This window comes from Poecilia reticulata, chromosome 7, assembly GCF_904066995.2.
Source record: "Poecilia reticulata chromosome 7, P_reticulata-male-v2, whole genome shotgun sequence".
Lineage (NCBI taxonomy): Eukaryota > Metazoa > Chordata > Actinopteri > Cyprinodontiformes > Poeciliidae > Poecilia > Poecilia reticulata.
The window spans coordinates 26,213,045-26,237,223 of record NC_088836.1 but is presented as its reverse complement, the minus strand read 5'-3'; the positions used below and the strand labels follow the sequence as shown (position 1 = coordinate 26,237,223).

The 24,179-nt window shown below is 37.6% G+C and overlaps 3 protein-coding genes across 4 annotated transcripts; 1 reads left to right on the top strand and 2 right to left on the bottom strand.

Annotated features, from left to right (window-relative positions):
• Positions 1-263: 263 nt before the first annotated feature.
• Positions 264-5,778, bottom strand: timm17b (translocase of inner mitochondrial membrane 17 homolog B (yeast)). Of its 2 annotated transcripts, XM_081609197.1 has the most exons (7): positions 5,693-5,727; positions 4,283-4,409; positions 2,117-2,216; positions 1,974-2,037; positions 1,470-1,598; positions 1,279-1,389; positions 264-533 (listed from the first exon to the last, which is right to left on the bottom strand). In XM_081609197.1, exons 2-7 carry the CDS (start codon positions 4,303-4,305, stop codon positions 445-447), a joined length of 516 nt encoding a protein of 171 aa, XP_081465323.1. In that variant the 5' UTR covers positions 4,306-4,409; positions 5,693-5,727; the 3' UTR covers positions 264-444. The 2 variants fall into 2 exon arrangements, with proteins under 2 accessions (XP_081465323.1, XP_008412581.1); XM_008414359.3 differs by lacking the exon at positions 4,283-4,409 and having other exon boundaries at positions 5,693-5,778.
• pqbp1 (polyglutamine binding protein 1) lies at positions 5,723-11,961 on the top strand. The gene is made up of 7 exons (XM_081609196.1): positions 5,723-5,851; positions 6,662-6,729; positions 6,828-6,939; positions 7,063-7,163; positions 8,010-8,228; positions 8,305-8,362; positions 10,504-11,961. The coding sequence occupies exons 2-7, from the start codon at positions 6,663-6,665 to the stop codon at positions 10,652-10,654; spliced, it is 708 nt and encodes a 235-aa protein (XP_081465322.1). The 5' UTR covers positions 5,723-5,851; position 6,662; the 3' UTR covers positions 10,655-11,961.
• A 54-nt stretch (positions 11,962-12,015) lies between these two features.
• gpkow (G patch domain and KOW motifs) lies at positions 12,016-23,860 on the bottom strand. The gene is made up of 11 exons (XM_081609195.1): positions 23,635-23,860; positions 23,345-23,505; positions 23,122-23,267; positions 19,488-19,594; positions 16,466-16,670; positions 15,662-15,794; positions 14,748-14,919; positions 13,942-14,062; positions 13,255-13,324; positions 12,311-12,396; positions 12,016-12,222 (listed from the first exon to the last, which is right to left on the bottom strand). The coding sequence occupies exons 1-11, from the start codon at positions 23,826-23,828 to the stop codon at positions 12,094-12,096; spliced, it is 1,524 nt and encodes a 507-aa protein (XP_081465321.1). The 5' UTR covers positions 23,829-23,860; the 3' UTR covers positions 12,016-12,093.
• Between the last annotated feature and the right edge of the window lie 319 nt (positions 23,861-24,179).

Genomic DNA, 24,179 nt, shown 5'->3' with positions numbered 1-24,179 from the left:
TTTCTGGTGAAAAGATGTAAATGTAAATCTTTCACAGTATTTGCTTGAATAAAAAAAGGCTGCTATTTTATTTTTCCCGATGATCTGTAAAATGTTTTTTACTCATAGATCAGCTCTGTAAATATACTAAAAACTGGATCGTATTAAAATCAGCTGAATGCTCAGTAATTCAAGAAAGATGCAATATTTCTAGCATATGTCACATAAATAAATCCATAAGGAGAAGAGACTACAGGAATGACACAAAACAAACAAAACCTTCCCAAGAAGACAACATAATGTTTATCTGAAGGATTCTTACATATCAAAGTTTGTTCTTAAACACTAAATCACAACATTTTACCCTGAGGTGTTTCAACAAAGTGCATCTACTTTTCAAAGTCCTCTTAGCAGTGATGTTGCTCCGTACACTGCGGTGGGACTCACTGCGTCTGCAGAAGGTATCTAGTGAAACAATCCCTTAGTTCTCTGCTGCTGCTGCTGGTCTCCGTCCTTCGGAGGGAGCTGACTGGGGTCTTCTGTAAACGGCAAAGCTGGAGAACAGAAGAAAAAGAAACAACCAAACATGACGGATTCAAATGTAGCGGCTGTCTGCTGTTTTGTTAAATTTTGGAATCTAAATCAATAAACAATAAATTGGATCAGAAACAGTCCATGAATAAGGCTTGAAAATAAATTCACATTTTTTTATATCGGATCCGATCTCCAATTTTTTTCTCCCTTTTTTAAAAAAAAGGAAATTACTTTTATTTCAATCATCCATTCTGTGAGTTGGACGGTGGATTATTCACCAGAATAAAGTTGTACTATTCAGAGAATTATGCTATATAAATAAATTTAACATAAAAAATGCTTGGATAATTACATTTTTTTTTCTTGTCTCATAAAACTACTACTTCATTCTCCTAATGTTGCGACTTTATTCTTGTAAAACTATTATTTTGACTCCAGTGTCATATGACTTTATTCTTGTATTACCACTGTATTCTTGTAACACACAAAACAAGATGGCGGCATTTGGGGTGAGCTGACATTACTCCCAACTACGGAAACCCAAAGAGCGCATTAGTGAAAAAATAGTCTTCAAAAACCAAAAATTTGATTAATCACTCTAACCAAATATTTCTGGTGAGGAAATATTTGGTATCTGATTTAGCTCGAGGATTTAGGACTACAGCCTAAATCACACACTGGTGATTATAAAGCTTTAAAAGTTTAATAAAATGGCACCTTTAGACATTCAGTACCACAAGATGATCATTCCCTAAATCAACTCACGGTTTTGAAACTGCTGTGCTGTGTATCTAGTCAGGAGAATACCAAAGCCCTCGATGAGCGCCAGCAGGATTCCCCCCATCATTGCAGAGCCCATCATCGTTAGCGGACCACCTAAAGAAAAACACAGCAGCGCTCAGTGGTATGAATTATGGTGGCCATTGAGAGGCGACGGCTGCGTAGTTTTCTCTCACTGCGTGCTGCCAGGATGGCGCCGGTCAGGGCGCCACTTGTGATGGAGTTCCACGGATCCTCCTTTCCTCTCAGGCGGACTAAACCACAGTCAATTGTGGAGAAAAGGCCTCCCCAGACAGCAAAGCTACCTGGAAACACAAACCAGTTAGCATCAGCTAGCCTGTGTGAAAGCAAAAAATACATTTAAAAGTAAAACTAGACAAGGTTAAGCCACAAACGTCTGTAGCATTCTAGTAATTCAAATGATGAAATACTGTGAAATGATTAGAGGTGGGCAGAGTACTCAGAAATTACACTCAAGTAAGAGTAGCACTACTTCAACATAGTTTTACTCAAGTGAAAGTTAAAAGTACAGTGTAAAAGTACTTTTTTTCAAAACAGTCACTCGAGTAAATGTGATTGAGCAAATGTAACAAGTTACTACCCAACTCTGGAATGATGAATCCAAGAAAAGAGAAAACTGCTAAAAAGTTCAGGAAATGAGCAAAACAATCGTCCCTTACCTCCAATCTGAGGAGCTCTTACTCTCACTGCATTTACACTTCCTCTGAGTCTGTGTCCAACACCCTGAAATATTACAGCGATCACTTTAAACGAGCAGTCAGAGAGAAAACTACCAGGATATTATTTTTATTTTTTTACTTACAGCCGGAGCGTTTCGAAAGCCCTTCACTGCTTGGAATACGCCTCCACCGATTGCACCCATGGTGAAAGCCCCTCCACAGTCATCCACTATCCTCCAGGGGCTGCAGGGAAACAAAATCAAGATGAATGATACTGGTCATAATGGGAACAAGACAAAGACGAACAAGAGGATATTAACATTCAGTTTTGCACCAGTTTGACGCTATGAAGCTTACTGTAAATTACCTGCACTGTAAACAACCATCCTGGCCTGCAAAGGCAATCCAACCAAGATGGCTGTTAATGTTAATTCAATTGAACCGAATGGTTTTGTTCATTTCCTCCGCTGCCGTGGCTAAAACTATAGGAAGTCCACAATTATAAAATGGCACAGAAAATTGACATCATCGTTCACAACTTCTCCTTCTGTTTTCTGATTGGACCAATTGAAATTCTACCAGAGGAATCCAAGTGAATGGGAGAAATCCCAGACTGTGCTGTAAGCGAGATTTGAATTTAATAAAACAGCGCAGGAAGGCAACTGCGTTTAGTTCGCTTTAATTAAACTAGCTCGTTTGTATAAAAAAAAATCTATTTTGGTTGCAGAGGTGCAAATGAATAATCAAACTCTACTGAGGACCAAAAAAGTAAAATCTGATCCGCCTAAAAATCTAGGTCTTGGTTTGGTTGAAGTGAACTCTGGGCGATCTAATCCATGTATGAACGCCAAGCAGACTGGAGACCGCTCCAGTCTGCAGGAAGCAAACTGTAGCACAGGGCATTCTGGGTAAATACAACCAAAACAAATGTATGAGTATTATGCTAGCTGGGTCGTGGACTTTTACCAAGGACAAAAAAGAAATCCCACAGCCTCTAAAATCTGACGCTAGTCCATTTTTTACATTTTTTGTTACAAAAAATATGCTCAGTATTTTTTGTAACAAAATACTCAGCGTATTTTGTTACGCTGAGTAACTTTCTTCTTCAGAGGTTTTTGTGTCGTTTCCTTCAGTTGTTATTGACACAGCGCCACCACAGGCGAGGAGGGAAACTGGCTTTTCGGAGTTTGGTTTGTTTGACACAGTGCAGTGTGAATGTGAACTGCACCAGCTGAAAATGTAACAAATGTTGCAATTGTTGTTCCCAACCTAACTGAGTCCACTGGACTATCCGGTGTGAAAACACCCTAAAATCTACTATTCATGCATTCCTATGTTCTATTTGAAATAAAATCATATTTATATTAAAAATATAAATATAGTTTTCCAAAGAGCCTTTACAGTTTTATGTTAGGTTCCATGAAGTTTCAGCCCAGAATCATTCTTTCATTTACATTTGAGCTACTTTCCTCTTTAAATGTATCCTGCTCAGTGTAACAGAAATTAATAAAGGACATTTAGAGACAGATAAATCCTCAGTGTCAGTTGACATTAATAGCATTTCAAATCAAATGGGTTTTAATCACAGCTATGAAACAGTTTCCTAGCTTGCCAAAAAAAAAGAAGACATTTTCATTACTGTCAATCCAGCCATGGGAAAAATTTATTAAATAGCTTGTGGAGCCCCAATTTAGAAGCAATAACTCTCAGGATTAGTTTCCTGTTTACTTTATGTCTCTCGTGTTGTTGGGGAGGAATTCTTCCCCCTTCTTTTGTTCAGTTTATTTAGGTTTCCAGAGATTTATTTCTGCACAGCCGCCTGCCACACAATTTCTGTGATTGAGCCATTTAACTGTCACACTTTAGTAATTGCTGGTGTATTTGGGATTCTTGCGACGTATCTAGATTGGGAAAAGCTTGCCCTAACGGTCTGAGATTTGACTCAAGAATATTTGATATACGGAGAAGGTAATGGTCGACATTGATGGGTCTAAAACACTTACAAATATATCTGTCTTGCGCATTTTAACTTCTTCTAAAAACAGCGCTTAAAAAACATAAGCGCTTAAAAAACCAACCAAGCCTTTGACAATATGGCGATAAGTTCATGTCTTTTGGTATCTGGAAAATTCCGTTTCAAAACCTCCCGATCGACGAGCACTACGCCGTTACCTAGCAACCCTAGCATAGCCCAGCCCCGTTACCTAGCAACCCAAGTGGATCGCCAGCACTTTTGGGCAGCTGGTTTTACCGCTGTGTGGGCTGTACAAAAGCTTTAGGAAAAGACAAGTTTTATGTTGTTGACTTACCATTTAGAAAACACCTGCGGCATATTAATGCTTTTTAAAGATGTGCGTCCTTAGAAGTGGGCATGTGTTTTCAGCCATTTTCATGTGCGAGTGTAACCGTTGAGTTGGGGGCGTGGCCAGCAGCAGTCTGGATTTAAAGTGACAAGACGCAATAAAACAGCTAATTCTGAAAGTAGCTCGGAAATACGCAGAACTAACCAGACTAAAATCTCAATATTTATTTTGAAAAGTGAGGCATGTAAAGTGCCAGATGGACTTTTAGTTTTAATTTTTATAGTTCCTCTGAACTTTGCACAGTCTGAGCTTCGTGATAACTTTCTTGGACATCAACTGCTGAAAAGAATGGCAACTGTCTTTAAATTTTTTCTACTTAAATATTATTTTAAAATTAACAACTTGAAATAGTTTGGAAATTTCCTTATTTTCTTTCCCTGATTGTTGGCCAGCAACAGCTGTTTTTTAAAGGTCACTGATGATGTCTTGGCAAAACATCTGGTTTACAGTCACAGTCAGTCACACTAATCAGTTAAAAAAATTGACTTTATTCAAAATAACTGGATGGTTTTTACCCTTTTAAATAACAACTGTGTATTTAGTTTTTTTTTTTCATTATTATTGCAAAATGTACAAATTGCAAAACCGAGTTGGTAACCTTCAAATGCAAAAAAGTCATATCTTGGTGACACAATATGCTCAAGACAGCAACAGACTATTTGCACAGCCATTTGAAATCTACAGTTACATGACACTGAGTATGTATTTTTTTTTAATTTTTACAATTTCACTGCTTATGTACTTTGTAGTTCTAATTTGTCCACAGTATCGTACAAAAGAAAAGTATAAACTTATTTACAATGAACATAAGAAACATCCATTGGATTCAGTGATCACAGAATGTCATTATGTCAGATAGACATAAGCAAATTATAATGTTATTTAAAAAAAGCAGCTAATACAGAAGCAACCGATGCAAACAGCAACTATGTTGTGCACAAATGACTATTTGTGGCGGATGAACTAACAGTAATAAACATTTTAATTTTGCTCGGAGAAATGCACCAAATCAATGAGAAAAAACTGTAATGTATCTCAATGACTTTATTCAATTTTATCTACACTCTACTGATTTATTGGTATAAAACCGCTTCAGTCGTAATTTCAGAGAAACATGGCATTCCGATAAAATGTTACATTTTACAATTAAAAGCACTGAGTGTGTAGAGTAGTTGCTGCTGGACAACAGCTGTTTATTTATTATCAAAGCAAACATTACATCCGTATTACAAAAACAAAGTCTGTCAACACAAAGTCTCACCAACAGAATCAATATGAAGCTAGAGCCGAACCTATAACACACATCTCATATGCTTAGCAAACAGCTAAGGACAAAAATGTATAAACTGATCTTACCAAGGCTCACGGGCATACTCCTCCATGTTTGTTGACGTCAAGCGGACACGGTGACGTAATCGATGTGCGCCGCCGGCGGCTTTCTTTTTTATTTTTTCCTAGCAGGCGGCGGTATCAACGGTTCTCTCGACAAGTAACTAGCAAATTCTTTTAATACAGGTCAGAAATAAATTACTATTAATTATTTATCTTACTTATAAGGCAGTTGTGTTTATTTTTTAGTGTATGCTGAGATAAAGACAGCGTGCTTGTTGCTTGGTGTTTTTAGCTGTTGCTACATCGTTATCCCTTCCAGGCCATGCACTTTTCTCCTTCTTGATATATATTTGCTTACTGTTGCACACAGTAGCTCTAAATGGTTAGTCTTTTAATAAATAATCAAAAAGCTAGCACGTTTAAAATGTTGCATTAGTGGTTTCTTTCACTTTGAAATACTAAAGCAGTTTAAAACTACTTATTGTGATTTACAGTCATGTGAAGTAGTAATATAAAGTAGTACATAATTGTGACAGAAATGGTTTTTATAATAGAAAATATAAAGCTTTTGCTCAGTATTTAGCTCCAGCCATCATCCAATCACAGCTTCCTGTGCCTGTTGTGGAAAACCTCAGTTTTACTGCAGAATTGATGAGTTCAGGGTAAAACACAAGGTTTCAGTCACAGATGTGGCTTTTGCATGCAGCCCAAAATGTTACATTTTGGCCACATTTGACCAGAGGATCTTCTTGAATGTGTTTTGCCAACATGATTGGTGGCAAACGGAAGATGAGACTTTTAACTTTTCTACAAATCCAGATGTTTGGAGTGCATGGCTAGTAGTTGACTGTGAATCCTGCAGTTCTTTAGCGTTATTGTTGTAGTTTAATGCTGTTTTTACCCTTCATGTCAGCTTAGACAGATGTAATAAAATGTTATTTTATCACGTTTTCCTCATTCAGCTCAAACATAATCCTAATTGCTGTTTTTCAGAATGCCTCTTCCTCCGGCACTTATGGCCCGCTTGGCCAAGAGAGGGATTGTTAAACCAACAGATCAAGGTTTACATGGTTTTTACTTTTAGCTATTAATTATTTATTTTCCTTGTTGCCGTATAATTTGTCTCTTCTAACAAATATACTCTGATTATTTCCATCAGATGCAGATGAGGAGATTATAGCTGAAGATTACGATGACAACAATGTCGATTATGAATCCACCAGACTAGAGAACCTTCCTCCAAACTGGTACAAAGTGTTCGATCCGTCCTGGTATGTACTCATAAATTAAATTCAACTCTTCGGGAGTTTACAGAAATACCAAATTACGTCACAGATTTGTGTTGGAGTCTTTAATTAACACTTAAATAAATTATTTTCCATTTTAATCCACAGCGGTCTTCCTTACTACTGGAATGTAGAGACAGATATGGTGGCCTGGCTTTCACCAAATGACCCGACTGCAGTTATAACAAAACCTGCCAAGAAAATGAAGGGTAAAATAAAGCAGCCTCAGTTATTATTCTTTAGCTATATATCACTGCAGTCAGAAGTTTACATACTTGCTACAAAAAGCACCTGAACATGTATCATTTTAACACCTACAGAAAGTCAGCAATAAAAACTAATTAATAAATAATGTAAAGCTCAAAATAAATATGATTTATGTTTGCAAACTTTGGACTGAAACTGTTTTTTAAACCACGGGTGTCCAAAGTGCGGCCCAGAAGTCATTTGTGGCCCTTTGATTAATTTTTGTGGCCCCTGACTGCAATTCAAGAACGGCTCAAATTTGTCCATCCAACACTTTCAGTAGTTTCTTTTAGGATGAGATTTTCTATGTTTGTATCTTAAACGGAAAAATGTTAAGTACAACACAAGTAATTTTTCTTGAGTTAACCTTTGTTGTATTATTATTATTGTTGTTGTTGTTGTTGTGTTATTAGTCGTATCATAAACATCCAGCATGTTTTTACTCAAGAACAAACTTTGGCACATCCCTCCATTACATTTGGCTAAATACAGTAAAGGTTGTAAAAGAAACTTCTTTCTTTTTTTCCTGGGAATTAACTAAAAGCATTTCATAGACCTAAAAAATGCAAAGTTCAAAAAGTTAAATAACTGTAAACATTGAGGTTAATCTAAAAAAAAAGAGAGAATTCACAATAATGGGGAAAAAATGTAATTTTGGCCCCTGAATAATTTCAGCTTTGTGATTTTGGCCCTCAGTTCAAACAGTTTGGACCCTCCTGCCTTAAGCTAACACATGAGCAGTTTGTTTTTGAATATTCATGAATTATTTTTGTAAACATCCTGTTGTTTTATGCTGTTTTTTTTTTTAGCTGATGTCACAGACGAAAGAGCAGAGAGGCCGTTTGAAAAGCCAGAGAAGGAACGAGACCGGGATCGGGACAGAGACCGCGACCGAGATCGGGAACGGGACCGGGAAAGGGACCGAGAACGGGACAGAGAGAGAGACAGAGACCGGGACGAAGGACGGGACAGGGACAGGAGGAAGCAGAGGAGAGACGACATGCCACCGTACGGCAAAAACAAAAGAGGTAATGTCCTGAAATGTCTCGTTTTTTTACCTCTGTTTTTTAAAAATAAATGTTGAGAGCTTCTTTTGTTTTACAGGAAGAAAAGACGATGAGATGGATCCAATGGACCCGAGTGCCTATTCTGATGCTCCAAGGTACCGTATGAGCAGGAAACATCAGGGCAAACCTTTCTGTTTAAAATGTTCATTATGATGGAGAAAATGTGAGCAAAATATAGGATATAAATATTCTAAATAAATAAATGAGTCCAGCTTTAAGACATTTTTTTTGAAATACTCATTTGAATTTCTCTGACACATTATACAAATGTTTTAATACAAGCTGAAATTATTAATCCCAATAAATCAAACATTTAAATAATCATCAAACTCGACTATTAACTGTAGTAAATAGACTAAAAAGAGAAAATTTTGTGAAATAACACACTCAGCAGCAATTAAGCAAAATCTGCACAAAAATACAAACATTTAGCATTTAAGATAAAAAAAAAAGCTTTTGTCTGCAAATGTGTTCTACCCAGAAGTCCTCGAGTAAGCATAGTTTTAGCTTGATATGGTTCATATTCCATTAAAAAATCTCCTATTAAGCACCACTTATTATCCAATTATTATTAATTTAAAAAATAATCAGATCAGCCATTAGATGTATTGATGCTAAATCGAGCAGAAATCCCTGAGCTTTTCACACGTTTATGTTAAAACTTTTTCTTTTAGCTGCAGATGCATCCTTTATTATTGCATTTTAGACAATAACATATTAGCATTTTTATTGTATTTCTAATATTGTACATAAAAGCCTAAGTGTTTGCATGAAAAATCTACAGTGTAAGATAAAAATGAAAATATCGCCACTAAAAATATCAACTCTAATTCAAAAACTATAACTCGGTGTCTGATTACAATAAAACAAATTCACAATTTCAACAGATAAATATTAGAAATATTCTCATTTACAAGATAAACATACCTTTTGCCTCTATCAAGGGATCTGCTAATAACAAAATTCATTTTAATAACGTTGTTACAAATTGTCTTGAGCTTCTATAATTTATACAGCAGAAGTTGTCCTAACAAAATAAAAGCATTAAATCAAAACCAGAAGTTAACCGTATATTAGCTAAGAAAGGTTAGTGGAATCAACTGACTCACTCTTATTTGGTTACCTAGCAACTCGTTCATTCTTTGGTTACCTAGCAACAACCTGCTGAGTAACTGGCACAGCAACAGTTTAAGGTTCCGTCATTTTACCTCATAACTGCTTAAAAATAAGAAATGATTTGGAGTGAAAATGGCGGATAAAAGAGTAAAGGTCAAGTCATCAGTTTGGAAATATTTCAGATACTTAAAACATAAAAACTAATCAATAATTATTGATATCGACTGATATGCAACGCTTGTATCGTCCAGCCCCATTTGTAAATAATGGATTTACCTTTCACTTTTGACTGAATTCATCTAGTTCTGACTTTTACTAGCCTGCATTTTTCATATTTTTTAAGATTACTACTGTTAATCAAATAGGAAGTCTTTAGTGCAACCCTGACTGTAACTGCGGAGGGTTGCAGCTGCAGTGTAACATGATGCATGCTGGGTTGAAACTTCGCTCAACTCCTGCTGGCACTGCAGAGCAGACGGCGAGTCACGTGACGGGAAACCCCGTGGGAGCCAGGCGGCTGCAGTTTTCTGAGTCAGGCGCTGCAGATGCTCCGGTTTCACCTCTGTAACATCGATCCCATCGGCCCACAGGTTGACACAGCTGATCTGCTCTTAACCAAAACGCCTCAGGTTGATCCCTCACAGAAAGAAAAGGGGGTTTCAGAAATTTCCAAGGTTTCTTCTTGAAAATTTATGAGGATAATAAAAAAAAATTCTAGAAAATATGCGAGATTATTCTAAAAATGTCCATGTTTTTTCTTGCAAATTTTCAACCTGTAGAGTTCAGAAATTTCATAATTTTTTTGTCTTGTTTTTCCAGAAAATGTGTGATCAATGTAAAGTTAGTTTTTTGGTTTAAATTTACTCCTTAATATGCCACCGTAGCTTTACAGTTGTTATAAGTTTAATTCAAGGTGGCATTAAAAGTTCTTCAATTTGACTTGCTGAAAACTGCAGATTATTCTGTTTCCAGAAACTTCCATCATCTTTATGAGCTGATTTATCATAACCAGCGCTGTTACCGAGGCTTTGATGTGGAGAGTCAATAATCCCTCTCTCAGCTTTGGGATTAGCGCATGAAATCAAGCTGCTAATTAAAATGAATGTTTTAATCTTCACAGGGGCTCTTGGTCAAGCGGCCTCCCCAAACGCAACGAAGCAAAGACGGGCGCAGACACGACGGCCGCAGGGCCGCTGTTCCAGCAGCGGCCGTACCCGAGTCCCGGGGCGGTGCTGCGAGCTAACGCCGCTAACCATCCGCCCAAGGAGTGAACCGGGATCCGGCGAAGACGGAAAAAGGTCCGGAAAGACGAGAGATGGGAAAAGATCCCGTATGGACGGCCGCAAACACACAAACGTTGTTGCTAGCTCTTTAGTATGGAAACACCTAAGGGACATGGGGAGATTTTTTTTTTTTGTTGCGTTACCTTGCAAATGTACGACGGAATATTGGCGCCTTACAAAAAATAAATAAAATTACATAAAATCAAAATAATACGAGAATAGTCATATTTCAAGAAGTCGTAGTGTTATGTTAATAAGGATATTACGATAATAAAGTCATAATTTTAAGAGAATAAAGCAATATTACCAGAACTAGTTGAAATGCGAAAATATAGTAAAAAAGTCTAAATAATAATAGTCAAATGACTATTCTCATTATTTAGACTATTCTTGTACGAGTTTATTTTTGTAATTTGTTATTCTTGTAATAAAGTAATATCACTGTTATTAAAGTAATACTTAATATTACTTTATCACTTCATTACTGATTATTTTGGCTCAATTATTCCCTGCGATTAGCAGCAATTAATCACATCCAAACCAAATATTTAACTTCTCACCTGTTAATATTGTAATGTGACTTTATTCGCATAAATCTAAAGCTTTATTGCTATTATTTCAACTGTATTCTAATATGACATCTCGTAATGACTTCATTCTCTTATTATGACTTCATTCTTGTAATTTTATTTTCAGATTTTTAGTTTGGCCCCAACTCTCCGTCGTACAAAAGTTTTCTTCGTTCCCTCGCAACAATGTACCAGTTAATTCATGCAGCGTCTTGGATACTGAATCTGCTACAGTATGAAGTTTTTCCACGTACATTAACATCTATTTTGAGTTAATATACGTCTATTTTAAATCTTTTCCATAAGGATTCAGGTCAAACATAAACTTTCCATAACAGAGAGAAAAAAATCCAACTATTTGGACTATTTTTATTTTCACGGTGTAATAAAGTGATAAAACATTTAGTTTGATTGTCTAAATGGTTAATAAAGGGCTGTTTTCATGTGCAGTCCAACCTCTGAATTACTCAAACAAGAAAAAACAAATCGATTTTCAACCAGTTTCTGCACCAAAGAGTGAAGAATATTTGAATATTCAGAGGCTGTTAAGGCGAAAGTCAATTTGCTAGTTTATTGCGAGGGAACGCAAAAGAAAACGTTATCTTGAACATTTTATTTTTAGATGTGTGCATCCATATTGTAAATATGTTTTATATTAAATATTGACATTTTTTGTTGCTCCTACAACCATCTCTGGCCATAATAAATTTCAAAATTTCTGTGAAACTTTCGTCTTTTCCTGCAGAGGAATAACATCATCCGAACAAACAAGTCTAGATGTGAATTTTTAAATATATTTTTATTAAAAAAACATTACATGATTTGAAGTTACATCTGAACATGACAAAAAGCCTGATATCAGTGGTCTGAGGCTCCCACATAGTGACAAATGGAGTCATAATCCAGAGTGAATAGTTTCTCCTCATATCTGTCGAGCTGCACCATCGCTCTGCACTTGTTCTTATCCCGCTGAAGAATACGGCCGACCTGATCCGACAAACAAAGAGCCGGCGATTAGCAGCAATCAATCGATCGATTACATCCAGACCGGATAAAAACGAAACCCACTGCTTACCTGTCCTCTGTGCTCGCCCAGAACCACCATCACGGCGTCGTACTCTCCTTTTGGGATGATGGTTTCCAGCATGTTCTGCTTCACATCTGCCACAGAGAGACGGGTTAATCGCTAACGTAATTTAGAGCGACCGTTTCCATAGCAGCAGTCAGGAGCGGATTGATCATCCGGTCCCCGATCTTTATTCTGCTGTTTTTTCATGAAGGCTGGAGGCTGCTGATTATTTCTGCTCAATTATTCCCTAAACATGTCCGCTTTTTACTTCATACCGACAAAATAGTTAGAGGTGACAGCTAGAAAATTACATTTAGAAGCTCAGTAAGTGTCGGATTTTATGTGACAGACCAACAAGAACTAAAAAATAATTGCATAGTGTAAGGAGAAATCTGAAAAGTGTGGATCTAATTTGCTTGTGGAGAGGGTATGAACACTTTGGCTAACGCTAGTTCACGATAAGAGAAAAAGAAAAATGATACAAGCACAGTAAGCTTAAATCAAAGGAGTGGAAAACTTCCAACATTTGTTAAATTTTCAGCTGCTGTGGTTTATTTCACACGGCACCAAGTCAAATGATCCAGACTATTTAAAAAACCTGTTCCCCTCCTCGCCTGTGGTGGCGCTGCAACAAGAACAGAAAGAAACAACACAATGGAAACAACCTAAGAAAATGGAAACGAGGTTTTAACTGTTTATGCATGTCAAATTTAAAACTACTAACAATTTTAAAACTCTCCCTAAAACAGGTTAACGTGGTTCATACCGAGGTCTAACTGGAGACTGAGGCTGTTTTAACCACAAGACATCAGTAATGAATTAAACTAAATAGGCTAAGTAATAGCAACTTTATGTTGATGCTGCATAAACAGATAAACACATTTTGCCCACAGGGAATGCCCGAGTACAAACTTACACAAAATGAGCGAGAGATTTCACGGCTGACTCACCGTCTAGCAGTCTTCCCTCTTCGGTTCGACACACGCAGGTAAACGTCGTCAGGACATCCTCCACTCGCATCTACAGGGAAGTGAGTTCCAAAACAATCCTGAGTTTACTGGAACTAAGCAACAAATAAAGGTTTCAAAACCATCTGCTACAATAAGATCAGCAGTCATGGTGCAAAAACTCAACGATATTATCAAAATAACGAAAAAGATGCAGCGATTTCAGACCTCAAATAACACAAAGAAAACAAGTTGAAATTCATTTAGAATTTCAACTAAAATTGAAATTCTAATTTCAATTTTAGTTGAGTTTCCAACTCAACTAATGGAAACATGCCAGAAACTGACAGATTTCCATGCTGAAGCTGCGATAGTCAAGATGTTATTTTGTTTTTGCAGCACAAGTAGAAATATTGTTGATTTCTGCTGCTTTTTGTAATTACAGTTAAACTTCTAGTTGAAGGTTATAGTACTATAAGACCATATTTACTGGTATAAAACATTGATTCTCTTTAAAGTCTGTGTAAATAATGTTGATTACGTCTGGATTTGTTAGCAAAGCTGCTACTGTGAGCAGCAAAGACAACCTTAAGTGGGAGGCCAGTCAATAATCATGTCCTCACCTTCAACTTCACAGCATAGAGCTACGTTTGAGTGAAACACAAAGACAAGCAGCCGAGGCTTCGCTACCTTTGAGTTGTAGTAGCGGCCGCCTTTAAATGCCTTGTCTATGAAGCGGACCTTCAGGTCCCTCTGGAGCCAGGAGGGAGGAGCTGGAGCCTGCCGTGCTTCTTTCACCGGTGGCTTATCTCTGCACAGGAACAAAACACAAAAAAACAGCTAGTCAAGGATTTAACGGTGACCTATTGAGCAAAATTGACATCTGGCGTGTTTTTGTATTTTTATTTGGGTCTCAAATGCTATTAGGAACGGCCCAAGTCCTTAAAAAAACCGACAGACATTTTTGGCAGTAAGTTGATATTTTTTGGGCTCTGGAAAATGAGATGTTTCAAAAACCTACAGAATCAGCAGGTGACCTCAGCAGTTCCACTGTTACCTAGCAACCCCAGCGGAACTCCGCCCGTTACTTAGCAACCCCAGCGGAACTCAGCCCATTACTTAGTAACCCCAGCGGAACTCTGCCCGTTACCTAGCAACCCAAGTTGAGCTCCAGCACATTTGGTCAGCTGGTTTTACAGCTCCAAGCCCTGTACAATGGCTGCTGGAAAAGGCAAGCTTCTTGTTGTTGACTCACCATCCAGAAACCATTTGCTGCATCGTTGTTGGTTGTGCAGAAAGCTCTACTAATGCTTTTCAAAGACGTACGGCTGCATCTATTTGCAGCCATTTTCACCTTGGAGTGTAAGCCACTAAAATCCAAGGATGATTTCATGCAAAAAAATGTAATGAACGCGTTTTGTAACATGCTGGCCAGCTGAAGGAATAATAGCTGGTCTCCTTTAAGGAAACGAGGTGATTTTGAAGTGAAAACGTACCTGTCTTGACTTGATTCTCTGTGTTTCCTCTTCCTCTCGTCTTTGCCTTCCTCCCTTTCGGATGACTTGTGTTTGACTTTGTCACTGCTGCTGCTCTTTTCTTTCTCCTCAAGTCTCTGTCGCTCCTTCTCCTTCTCTTTCTCCTTCTCTTTGTGGGCCTTACTGAGCCGACCTGTGAGTTGGGTCGGACAGAACCATTAGTTCTCCATAAATTAGCCCTACAGGATGAATTTATTCCTGCTGTGATTAAAGAACAAGCAGAACAATTCAAGTCAAAAAGACTTTATTGATCCCAAGGAGAAATTAAATGTTTTTACTCTTATTATTTATGTTTCTTCAAAGTAAAAGTTGTAAAAGAAATTCTTACTTTTGTTGCTGGCAATAAATTAAAACATTTTACAGATGTGAAAATGGAAAATAAGTCCTAAAAGTTAAATAACTGCAAACATCAAGTAAAATATCACATGTATTATTTATTGTTGTGCAGGAAAAAGACAAAATAATTATAATTTTGTGTTTTTAATTGAGGAGGACAACTTTAGCCACTGATGTTCCCCGTCTAGGAAAATTAGTTCTAGTTTTTAATTAGCCGTTATATGTTTTACCTTTTTTTGTTTACATTTGATTTCCTGAAAAAAGTATCGTTTTATTATTGTGATGCATCTCCAGTGATATTTTAAAGAATTTTTTTTAAATAAAAATAATAAAAAGCGAGTGACAGTTTTTATTAGCATTTAACTGAGGCCTCATAGTGTAACTTTTCTGTTGTGATATTTTATTTTATTTACTTATTATTATTACTCTTATTTTCTCTTTTCATCGTCTTATTCTGTTGTCTTATTGTTTTAGTAGCTCTTTGGTTTTGAACCTGTTTTTAAAAGTGATGCATAAATAAATTTGACATCGAAACTCACTGAGGTCTTTGCTGTATTTCTCGTACTCTTTCCTCCCGACCAGTTTAACTCCGTACTGGCTGAGTGTCACCGTCTTTCCGCCGATGGCGAGCTTTACCACAACTCGAGCGTTGTCTGCGTCTACGCCTTCAATCTGCCACAGAAACAAAAACACATCAGACATTTCTCATGTGAATTAGACGGCCAGAGATGCGTTCAGGGGTGCACCGATTTATCTGCACCGACCTAAGTTTCAAATCTCTGCCTGAATATTTTTTCTTATTTCAATTGCACACAGTTCTTTAAATGTCCTGGGAGTAAATATATTTACCCATTTATTCATAACAACTGGAACTTTCAGTATCCAGCAGTTAAAAGTGACCTTCAGATAATTACCGTAATAACCCGATAACAGCTGGAAAGCACAATGTCTCCCCTGTCAGAAACAGTTGGATTTTTCACAGCACCAGGTGTCGTGGAATTACAGTACTGCAGATCTGGCTGCATCGTTGCTGACATGTTTGGCCTAAAAGGGTTACGTTTGGAGATCAGCGATCGGCCGATGCTTACATGTGAAGCTGATCTTTTCTACCTCAGCAAAGATCTAGAAATGAGCCGCTGCCGTCTTCTGCTCTCCTGTCATAGACGTTTGACCGACAAACCGGGTCACATTTGCAGTTAACAATCGTCACCCCACTTTTGCCAACTTGGCGACTTTCTTAATTTGTCACCATTTGAAACAAAAGAGAATTTTATCGGAACCAGCAGGTCAGGATTTCTCAGAAAACCGCAATCGGTGCACCTCTGGCTCCATGTAAAGTTTACTTTGCCGTATAGGTCCTTGTGGGCCCCGGATCCCACCAGAACGCAGCCGCCAGGAACCATGGCCAGCTCCTCCTGCTTGGTTTGCTCCTCGCCCGGCTTCGGCGGCCGCTGGCGCTTGCTGGGCTCCAGATCCTTGATGGCCGATCGATCGGCGCCGAGGCCCAGCCCTTTCGGACGGAGCTCGTGTTCGATTGGCTTCACGTCTCTGTGGGCGACAGAGTTCGATCAATGAACGGAGACCTGGACATGTGCAGGATTTAAATCAGGCTGCAGGGAGACGCCGCTCCATCTGTGGTTTCATTTTTTTAATTAAGAAAAGTTCTGTGGAGTGATAAAACTGTTGCGAGACAATAAAATTAAATGTAGATTTTTGAGAAATGCAGAAGTTTGTGTAACGTGTAAAGCTAGGCCAATAAACCAAATAAATGCATGAAAAATTAACTACCAAAACGCAGAAAATAAAAATCTCCAGTCTGGTGATTTGGTCTCCCTTTTTTCGGAGGATAATTTAGTTTATGGAGACTTCATAATTCATTTTATTTCTCGTTTCTGTTGTTTTGGGTTTTTATTTTGTTTTTAAATGTTCGTTACAATTGAAAGTTTATTGATCTTTGGTTCTGGGTTCTTGTATTATTATGCCATATTACTTGAAAATATGCCTGTCACAATAATCAAAATATCAATTGATAAATTGAGCTCAACTGTTTTTTTTTCTTTTCTCTCTTTCTACCAAAAACTGGATAACAAAAGTTTTTAATCTGGTGATTTGGTCTCAACTGGCTCCTTTTTTAAGGAACATTTTATTTACATAGACTTTATAATTGTATTTGTTGTTTTGTTTATTTATTTTGGATATTTAAAATGTCTTCAATTTCCAGTGTTAAATGTTCATTTGAATTTAGAGTTTATTGTGTTCTTGCATTATTTTGCCATTACTATAAATATTAACTGAAAATTGTCTCAAAACAACAATATTATCGTTTATCGCAATAACTTCTGGGACAATTTATTATGCAGTAAAATGTGTTATTGTGACAGGCCTATGCATGTAAATCACCAATTAATTATAAATAGGCAAAATTAAGGTAGTAAAACAAAAAGATTTGATTAAATGCCCTGAAAAAAAATCCTTGGTAGATTTAGAGAAACCAGAAACGAAACTGGAAGGAGAGAAAAAAACAAAACAGAAGGAAAAAAACGACTGGATGTCTGTGATCGTCGAGCCCCGAGGCAGCGGCAATAAAAATAGAGACGGCTGTGGAGCGAATCTCTGCCAGCTCCAGAACCGCGACCAGAGAGAACGACGTTTGCTGCTACAGCCAGAAAACCAGAAAACACACAAACTCATCAGCCTGATGTTTCAATCATGGCTGTTCATGTTGGCTCTTTGTAGATCAGCATTAACGAGGTTTATTAGTGATCAGAGCGCGAGTAATTTGGTCATTAAAAACATCATTTCTGCAGGTTTTGGTGGAATGTGTGCTGCCATCTGGAAGGCCACTGAAAAAATAAATAAAATAAAATAAAATAAATTACAGTTTGAACAGCAAAACTCTGCAGCAAAAAGAAAAAAAATCTGACAGATCAAAATACTGCAGCTGTACTCTGCGGGTCAGAGGGTCAAACTTTTATATCAAAAACCTGAATGTTCTTAAAGGGCCGGTTACGCCAGAACGCATTGATGAAACCATCAAACTGTTAAAATGTTAATAAATGGCTGTTTGTTTCAGTGTTCCTTAAAACCTTTCCACTGACCGGTGGACCGGACCATCCAGGATTTTCTGGTTGCTTTTGTATATTTTTTTGCAATTAAAATTCTAAATTTTGTGGTGCTAATTTATACATATTTGTAAGGCAATTTTATGATATTTGCACTAATATATGATGCTGAATGTGACCTTTTATTAATCACCGTATCGACAACTATCAGACTATGTAAGATGACATCAAGCGAGGCAACTTTGAGAAAGAATTGCAGTAAAAATCAGAAAAAAATGCAAGAATCTGTTGATTTTGTGTGTTTTGCAGATTTGTTGAAAAACTGGAGTGATTTATTGATGTAGTTTGGAGTCTAGAGGCCCAGATAAAAAGCTACGGCGGGCCAGATTTGGCCCCCAGGCCTCGAGTTTGATACACATGCTGCAGGTAGCAAAAAGCAGGAGGAAACATTAACCTGCACAATGATGCTGTGTTTTAAATATGTAAAAGATAACTTTTGATTTAATTAGGCGTCATATTTTATGAGTCTACTTATGACCCAAATATGACAAGAACCAAAATAAAAGAAATAGAAAAAAGATAAAAATAAAGAATTTCTCTGAGATTCATGAATTTAATTTACAATGAAGATAAACTGATATGCAAAGATTAAAAGGCACAAGAGATAAAATGGTTTGTGTTTAGATAGAAAACAGAAACGTTGGTATGAACTGGTGAGTGGATGTGGAGTCATTTTAGACACTCATTAATATTTAGTTTTAAATGAATAGAAGAATAGAAACAGCCTTTTAAACAGCAGCAACAGACATAAAAGTGTTAAAGTGATAGAAAAAAAACAAGATTAAAACAACAATAATATACTATTTTTAAAAAATTACTGAAAATGCTGTGTAGTTATTAGAAAGAGACAGATTGGACTCAATATTTAAAATGAGTCGCATCAAGTTTTCAAAATGTACATAATTTACATTTAAAAAATAAATATTGACTATTTACAATACAAGGTTTCCCCCAGAGAATCTGCTAAGCCCGGTGGTTGGATGGCAGGTCAATAAATAAATAAGCAATGGTGGGGGCACAAGTAAAGCCTGATCACCCGCCAGGCTTATAATACACTGGGGGAAACCCTCTAATACAGTATATTGATCCAGAAAACATAAATGTTATTTAGAAACGAGTAAAAACGGAGCAGATGGTTGTGCAAGAACGACAGCAGTTTTGGTTATAAACTATATATCCAAACAAGATTTTTAAAAAGTGTTAGATTTTTATTGTTACAGAAGACAGAAACAGTAAATCTTACTGTTTGAATGTTCGTCCGATTCCCTCTCCTTTCTTCCAGCCCATTCCTTTCAGCATAGCGAGTCCATAAGCCTCGACAGGAACGCTCTCATAGTCCGCCTCCGTCGACTAAAATAAAACACAAATAAAAACCAAGAACTAAACAGACAAATCAACACCGACCTCATGAAGGCTTCAACACCAACTACAAATGGTAGCAACTAGTCACATCTACCCGAGTGACCTTTTAGAAAACGTTTACTTTTAGGAGTATTTTTTACCATGCTGTGCTTTTTACTTTTACTATTTTATTAAGAAGTATTTCTACTCTTGAGCAAATTTTCTGGATTTTATACCCACTGAAAAACAAACAAGTATTAACAAAAACCCACCAGACTCAGAGACACACCTGCAGTTTCTGTTAGTTTCAAAAAAATTTTATTGAAAGAAACCAATTAAGAAAACATTCTTTTGCCTGATTTAGTTATCTTTTATTAGTTACATGAATTATTGTCATTTTAGTCCTTAAAATACCAAACTTTCCACTTAACTGTATATTTTGGTCCATCTGATGTAATTTTTAAATATTAAATGATTGACAATTTGATCAGTTACTCAGCACAGTGAACTTTTTACTCTTGAGTAATTTCTTGGACGGCTACCGTTCACTGTTAGTTGGTGAAGCTTTGCTACTTTTACTTGGGTACATTTCTCAGGCCCTCTGGTCGACCCTAAACCTCAGATTTTGGTATCGGAGCTGAAATAAGCGGATCGGTTCATCCCTAATTGGAAGATTATGTAAACTTTGGAGTTCTGAAACAAAGCGTGTAAGCAGCATCTGAGAGAGAGAGAGAGAGAGAGAGAGAGAGAGAGAGAGAGAGAGAGAGAGAGAGAGAGAGAGAGAGAGAGAGAGACACACAGCTTGTAGCTCTTGCTCAGCCGTTTGGCCCCGGGGCCGTCACACTCAGACTTCAGTCAAAAGGCTGATCCGAGCGGCCGCCCCCCTCCGTCTCCTCTGGAGGTTTTCCTGCGAGGCTGGCCGACAGGCAGCCCGCCCTCTGACACAGGAGGTGACATCCAAATGGGCCCGCGGCCGCCGTGACTCGGGTGTCCGGCCGCTCAGACGGGAGGTGACCGAGCACATAGTGAGGAGACATGCCAGGCCTCTTATGAAAACAAACAGAGGGATGTGATTGGCTGCCCTCATGTCTCTGGGGAGAACGCTGACGCCCGTCTGCCACCGAAGCCGTACTGTCCTGTCGGCACATGCAGCCATGTCAGGCCACTCAGCACTTTCACACACTCAAATTTCAGCTGCCAGTCGACTCCAGGAGAGATTCTGTACTGTCAGGAACTTCATGCTAAAATAAACGCCTGAATCAGAGATTATGTTGTGATGTTCATATCATATTTTTATACGGTTTGAGGAAACTTTAATCTGTCCCACAACAAAATTAAGAATTTTTCATGCATTTTTAAGGTAAGATTTCAAACTTTTCCAGCACTTTGAGGTTAAAAACTATAAAAATGAACTAAAAGGCAGTTTAAATTCATGATTACATGATAATATTTAGGGGTGCAACGATTTATCTGTGACAATTTCCTTAATTTTGGGAGTTCGGTGATTGTCTGACACTTACATGGGAAGCTGATCTTATCCACAGATCTTATCTACCTCAGCAAAGATCTAAAAATCAGCCGCTGTCCTCTTCTGCTCTGCAGTGAGAGACGTTTGACTGACAGACCGGGTCACGGCTGCACGCTTTCAGTTTGGAATAGTCACTCCACTGCTGCCAACTCAGCAACTGTTTCACTTTATTTAGCAAAATTTCAGACAAAAAAGAAAAAAACTGGTATCATCCAAAATCAGAATCGATAGATCAGGCTTTTTAAAAATCAGTAATCAGCAATCGGCCAGAAAACTGCAATCGGCGCAGCCTTAATAATATTTATTACCGTTATTAATTATGTTTTGTGATAGTAGTATTGATATTCTACAGCAGGGACAAAATGAACCAGAATATAACAATATTTTATGGTTTGAAATGTCTTGCTTACACACTAATTTAACAAAAAAAACTTATATAATATAGGACAACCTTTAAATTCAATTTACACAGATCAATAAGTCATTGAGAAAGTAGGAATAATAAATATTTGTTACCCAGAAACAAAACAAATTGTGTTCAGGTAAATGAACTTCTTGCTCAGATTCAATGCTTTATCTCAATATATAAAGAAAATTACTGAAAAAAGTGCTCTTTCTACGTTTTCTGGCATTTAGCAAATAGAAATAATTTTGGTCACATTTAACTTCAGACAGTGAGAAAAAATAAGTATTTTTATTAGGTGTGTGAAAATATCTTGTTTAAATTGTAAATAATGTTTTCTAAATTTAGGTTTTTAATCAGACCTTTGATTGCACTTTATACAAAACTGTGCAGTTTGAGTATCAAGAACTTTCAAAGACTTTATACTGAAATCAAGCACTTTCCAAACCTTGAAAACACCTAAATGAAATTCAAGCACCAACTGACAAACCGACTGAAGCTCTGTGTCTGCAGAAAGCAGTCGCTGCTCGGCTCCGTCGCAGGGAGAAAACAGCAGAGATGGAAAGGCGAAGCTCTTAATTTAGCGCTTCAACCCACCATATGGTCATAAAATATGGATCATGAACGAAAGAACAAGAACCTGAACACAAGTGGCTGAAATGATCTTCCAGCTAATGTGTCTGGACCGAGCCTTGCAGATAGAGTGGAGGAGCTGCTGCTCCTTCTTGTTCATGAGACCCTGAAGTGATGCGATTCTTTTTCGACTTATTGCCAAACATCTTACAAGTTGGGATTTTTAAGCAAAAGAATTATAAGTCTGAGAATAAACGCATAAAAGCAACAAGCTGCTTTCAAACCGTCTGGTACCACCAACAGGATTGGCTATTACTGATTAAAATATGTATTGATTCACACAATCGCATCAACAGATTGATTTTAAATAGAATATCAGGGTCATAGTTCATGTAGTCAGGGTCTGACAAATTGTTCATGTCTAAAACTTTTCAAGACTCAAATTTCCAGAGGATGGCTGGAAACCAAAGGGACAGAAAATAACATCTGAAACCACAAATACAATATTCCATACTTCTCCTTAATCCGTTACTTCAAAAACTTTACAATCAATTTTAAAAGGGATCTATTATGAAAAATTCATGTTTTGCTTCCACTTGCGTCTCATCTGCTTCTAAAAACAAAACAAATGCTAAAAAAAAAAACACTAAGATGTTTTAGGGGTTTTTGGTGTCTAGAAAATGAGCCGTTTCAAAAATCTCTCAAATCAGCAGTTACTGTCCGTCACCTAGCAACCCCAACACGTTTGGTCAGCTGGTGTTACTGCTGTACAATGGCTGCTGTAAAATTCTTGTTGGTTGTACAGGAGGTTCTACTTCTGCTTTTCAAAGACGTACGATTGTCTAACCGAGCATCTGTTTACAGCTATTTTCATTAGATTTAAAGAGACAAGAGGCCCTAAAATAACTCATTCTGAAAGAAGCTCAAAACGGATTAAAATCTCAAGATCTAAGAATGATTTTGTTTTGTATATGACATAGACCGATCCTAACCTGTTGAAGTATAGTACCTTTACCACTTTCCCTTACTCACAGATTCAGGCCGCAGGTCCACCTTGACATGGTCTCCTTCCTCAAAACCGTCTGGCACTTTGTTTTGCATCAGCAGCGGGATGGAGAGGTTGAGGCTCCCCTCTGACTGAGGTCCATTCTCCCACAGTTCAAGCTGCCTCCGTGAATCTAAAAGCAGAAGAGACTCATGAGGAGACTGATGCTCCCATTCATTGTCCACCAGGATGTCTTCCTCCCATCCACACCTTCGATCAGCTCTTTCACAGCCTGAGACTCCACAGAATCCCCATCCCGCTCCGCTGCCTCCGGCTTCCCGTTCCCTTCCCCGCGCTGCCCCGCTCGGCTCCAGCGGTTCTTCTGGATCAGGGGGATGATGAGCTCCTTGGGCTTCTCGGTTGGTTTTGAACTGCAAGAATACACGAGTTAGAGAAGATCATTTAGTTAAATTATGTCCTCAGATTACCAAGTAACGTCACATTTCTAACGTAACCGTTACGGTGTCGGCTTGGTAGTAGCATTAGCACAACGAGCGCACCTCTGCAATTCATTCCTGTCAATTCCTGTCAAATAATCTTTTACAACGCTAGCAGTCGGAGGTCCTCCGGTGGCCGGTTTAAATTTATTAACAGTTTTAGTGAAACCAAATGACACCACCGCTGTTTTTCTTTCTGCCTGCTCATCTGAAATAGCAGCTTTGCTAGCAACCGTATCTTCTCGGTGCGACGCCATTTTTGTTTGTAGAGGAAATGAACGACAACAGTGCATTCTGGGAGCTGGAGTGCATTCTCTAAATTTAAATATCTCTGCCTGCCTGAACTCACCACATGTCCCATAATGCACTGCAGTTACAGGCGTGTTTACATTCTGTTCCAGAGGTTTTGTCATAGGTCATTAATAGCGTAACTTAATAGTAATAATAATAATGATAAAATAGTTATTATTATGATATAACCATAATATCATAATAATAGTAATATTATAACAACAACAACAATAATAATAATGTAATAATAATGATAATTTATTATAATAACAAATATGTCATCTTAAGATTTTTACGTTTCTCATTTGGCAATAAAA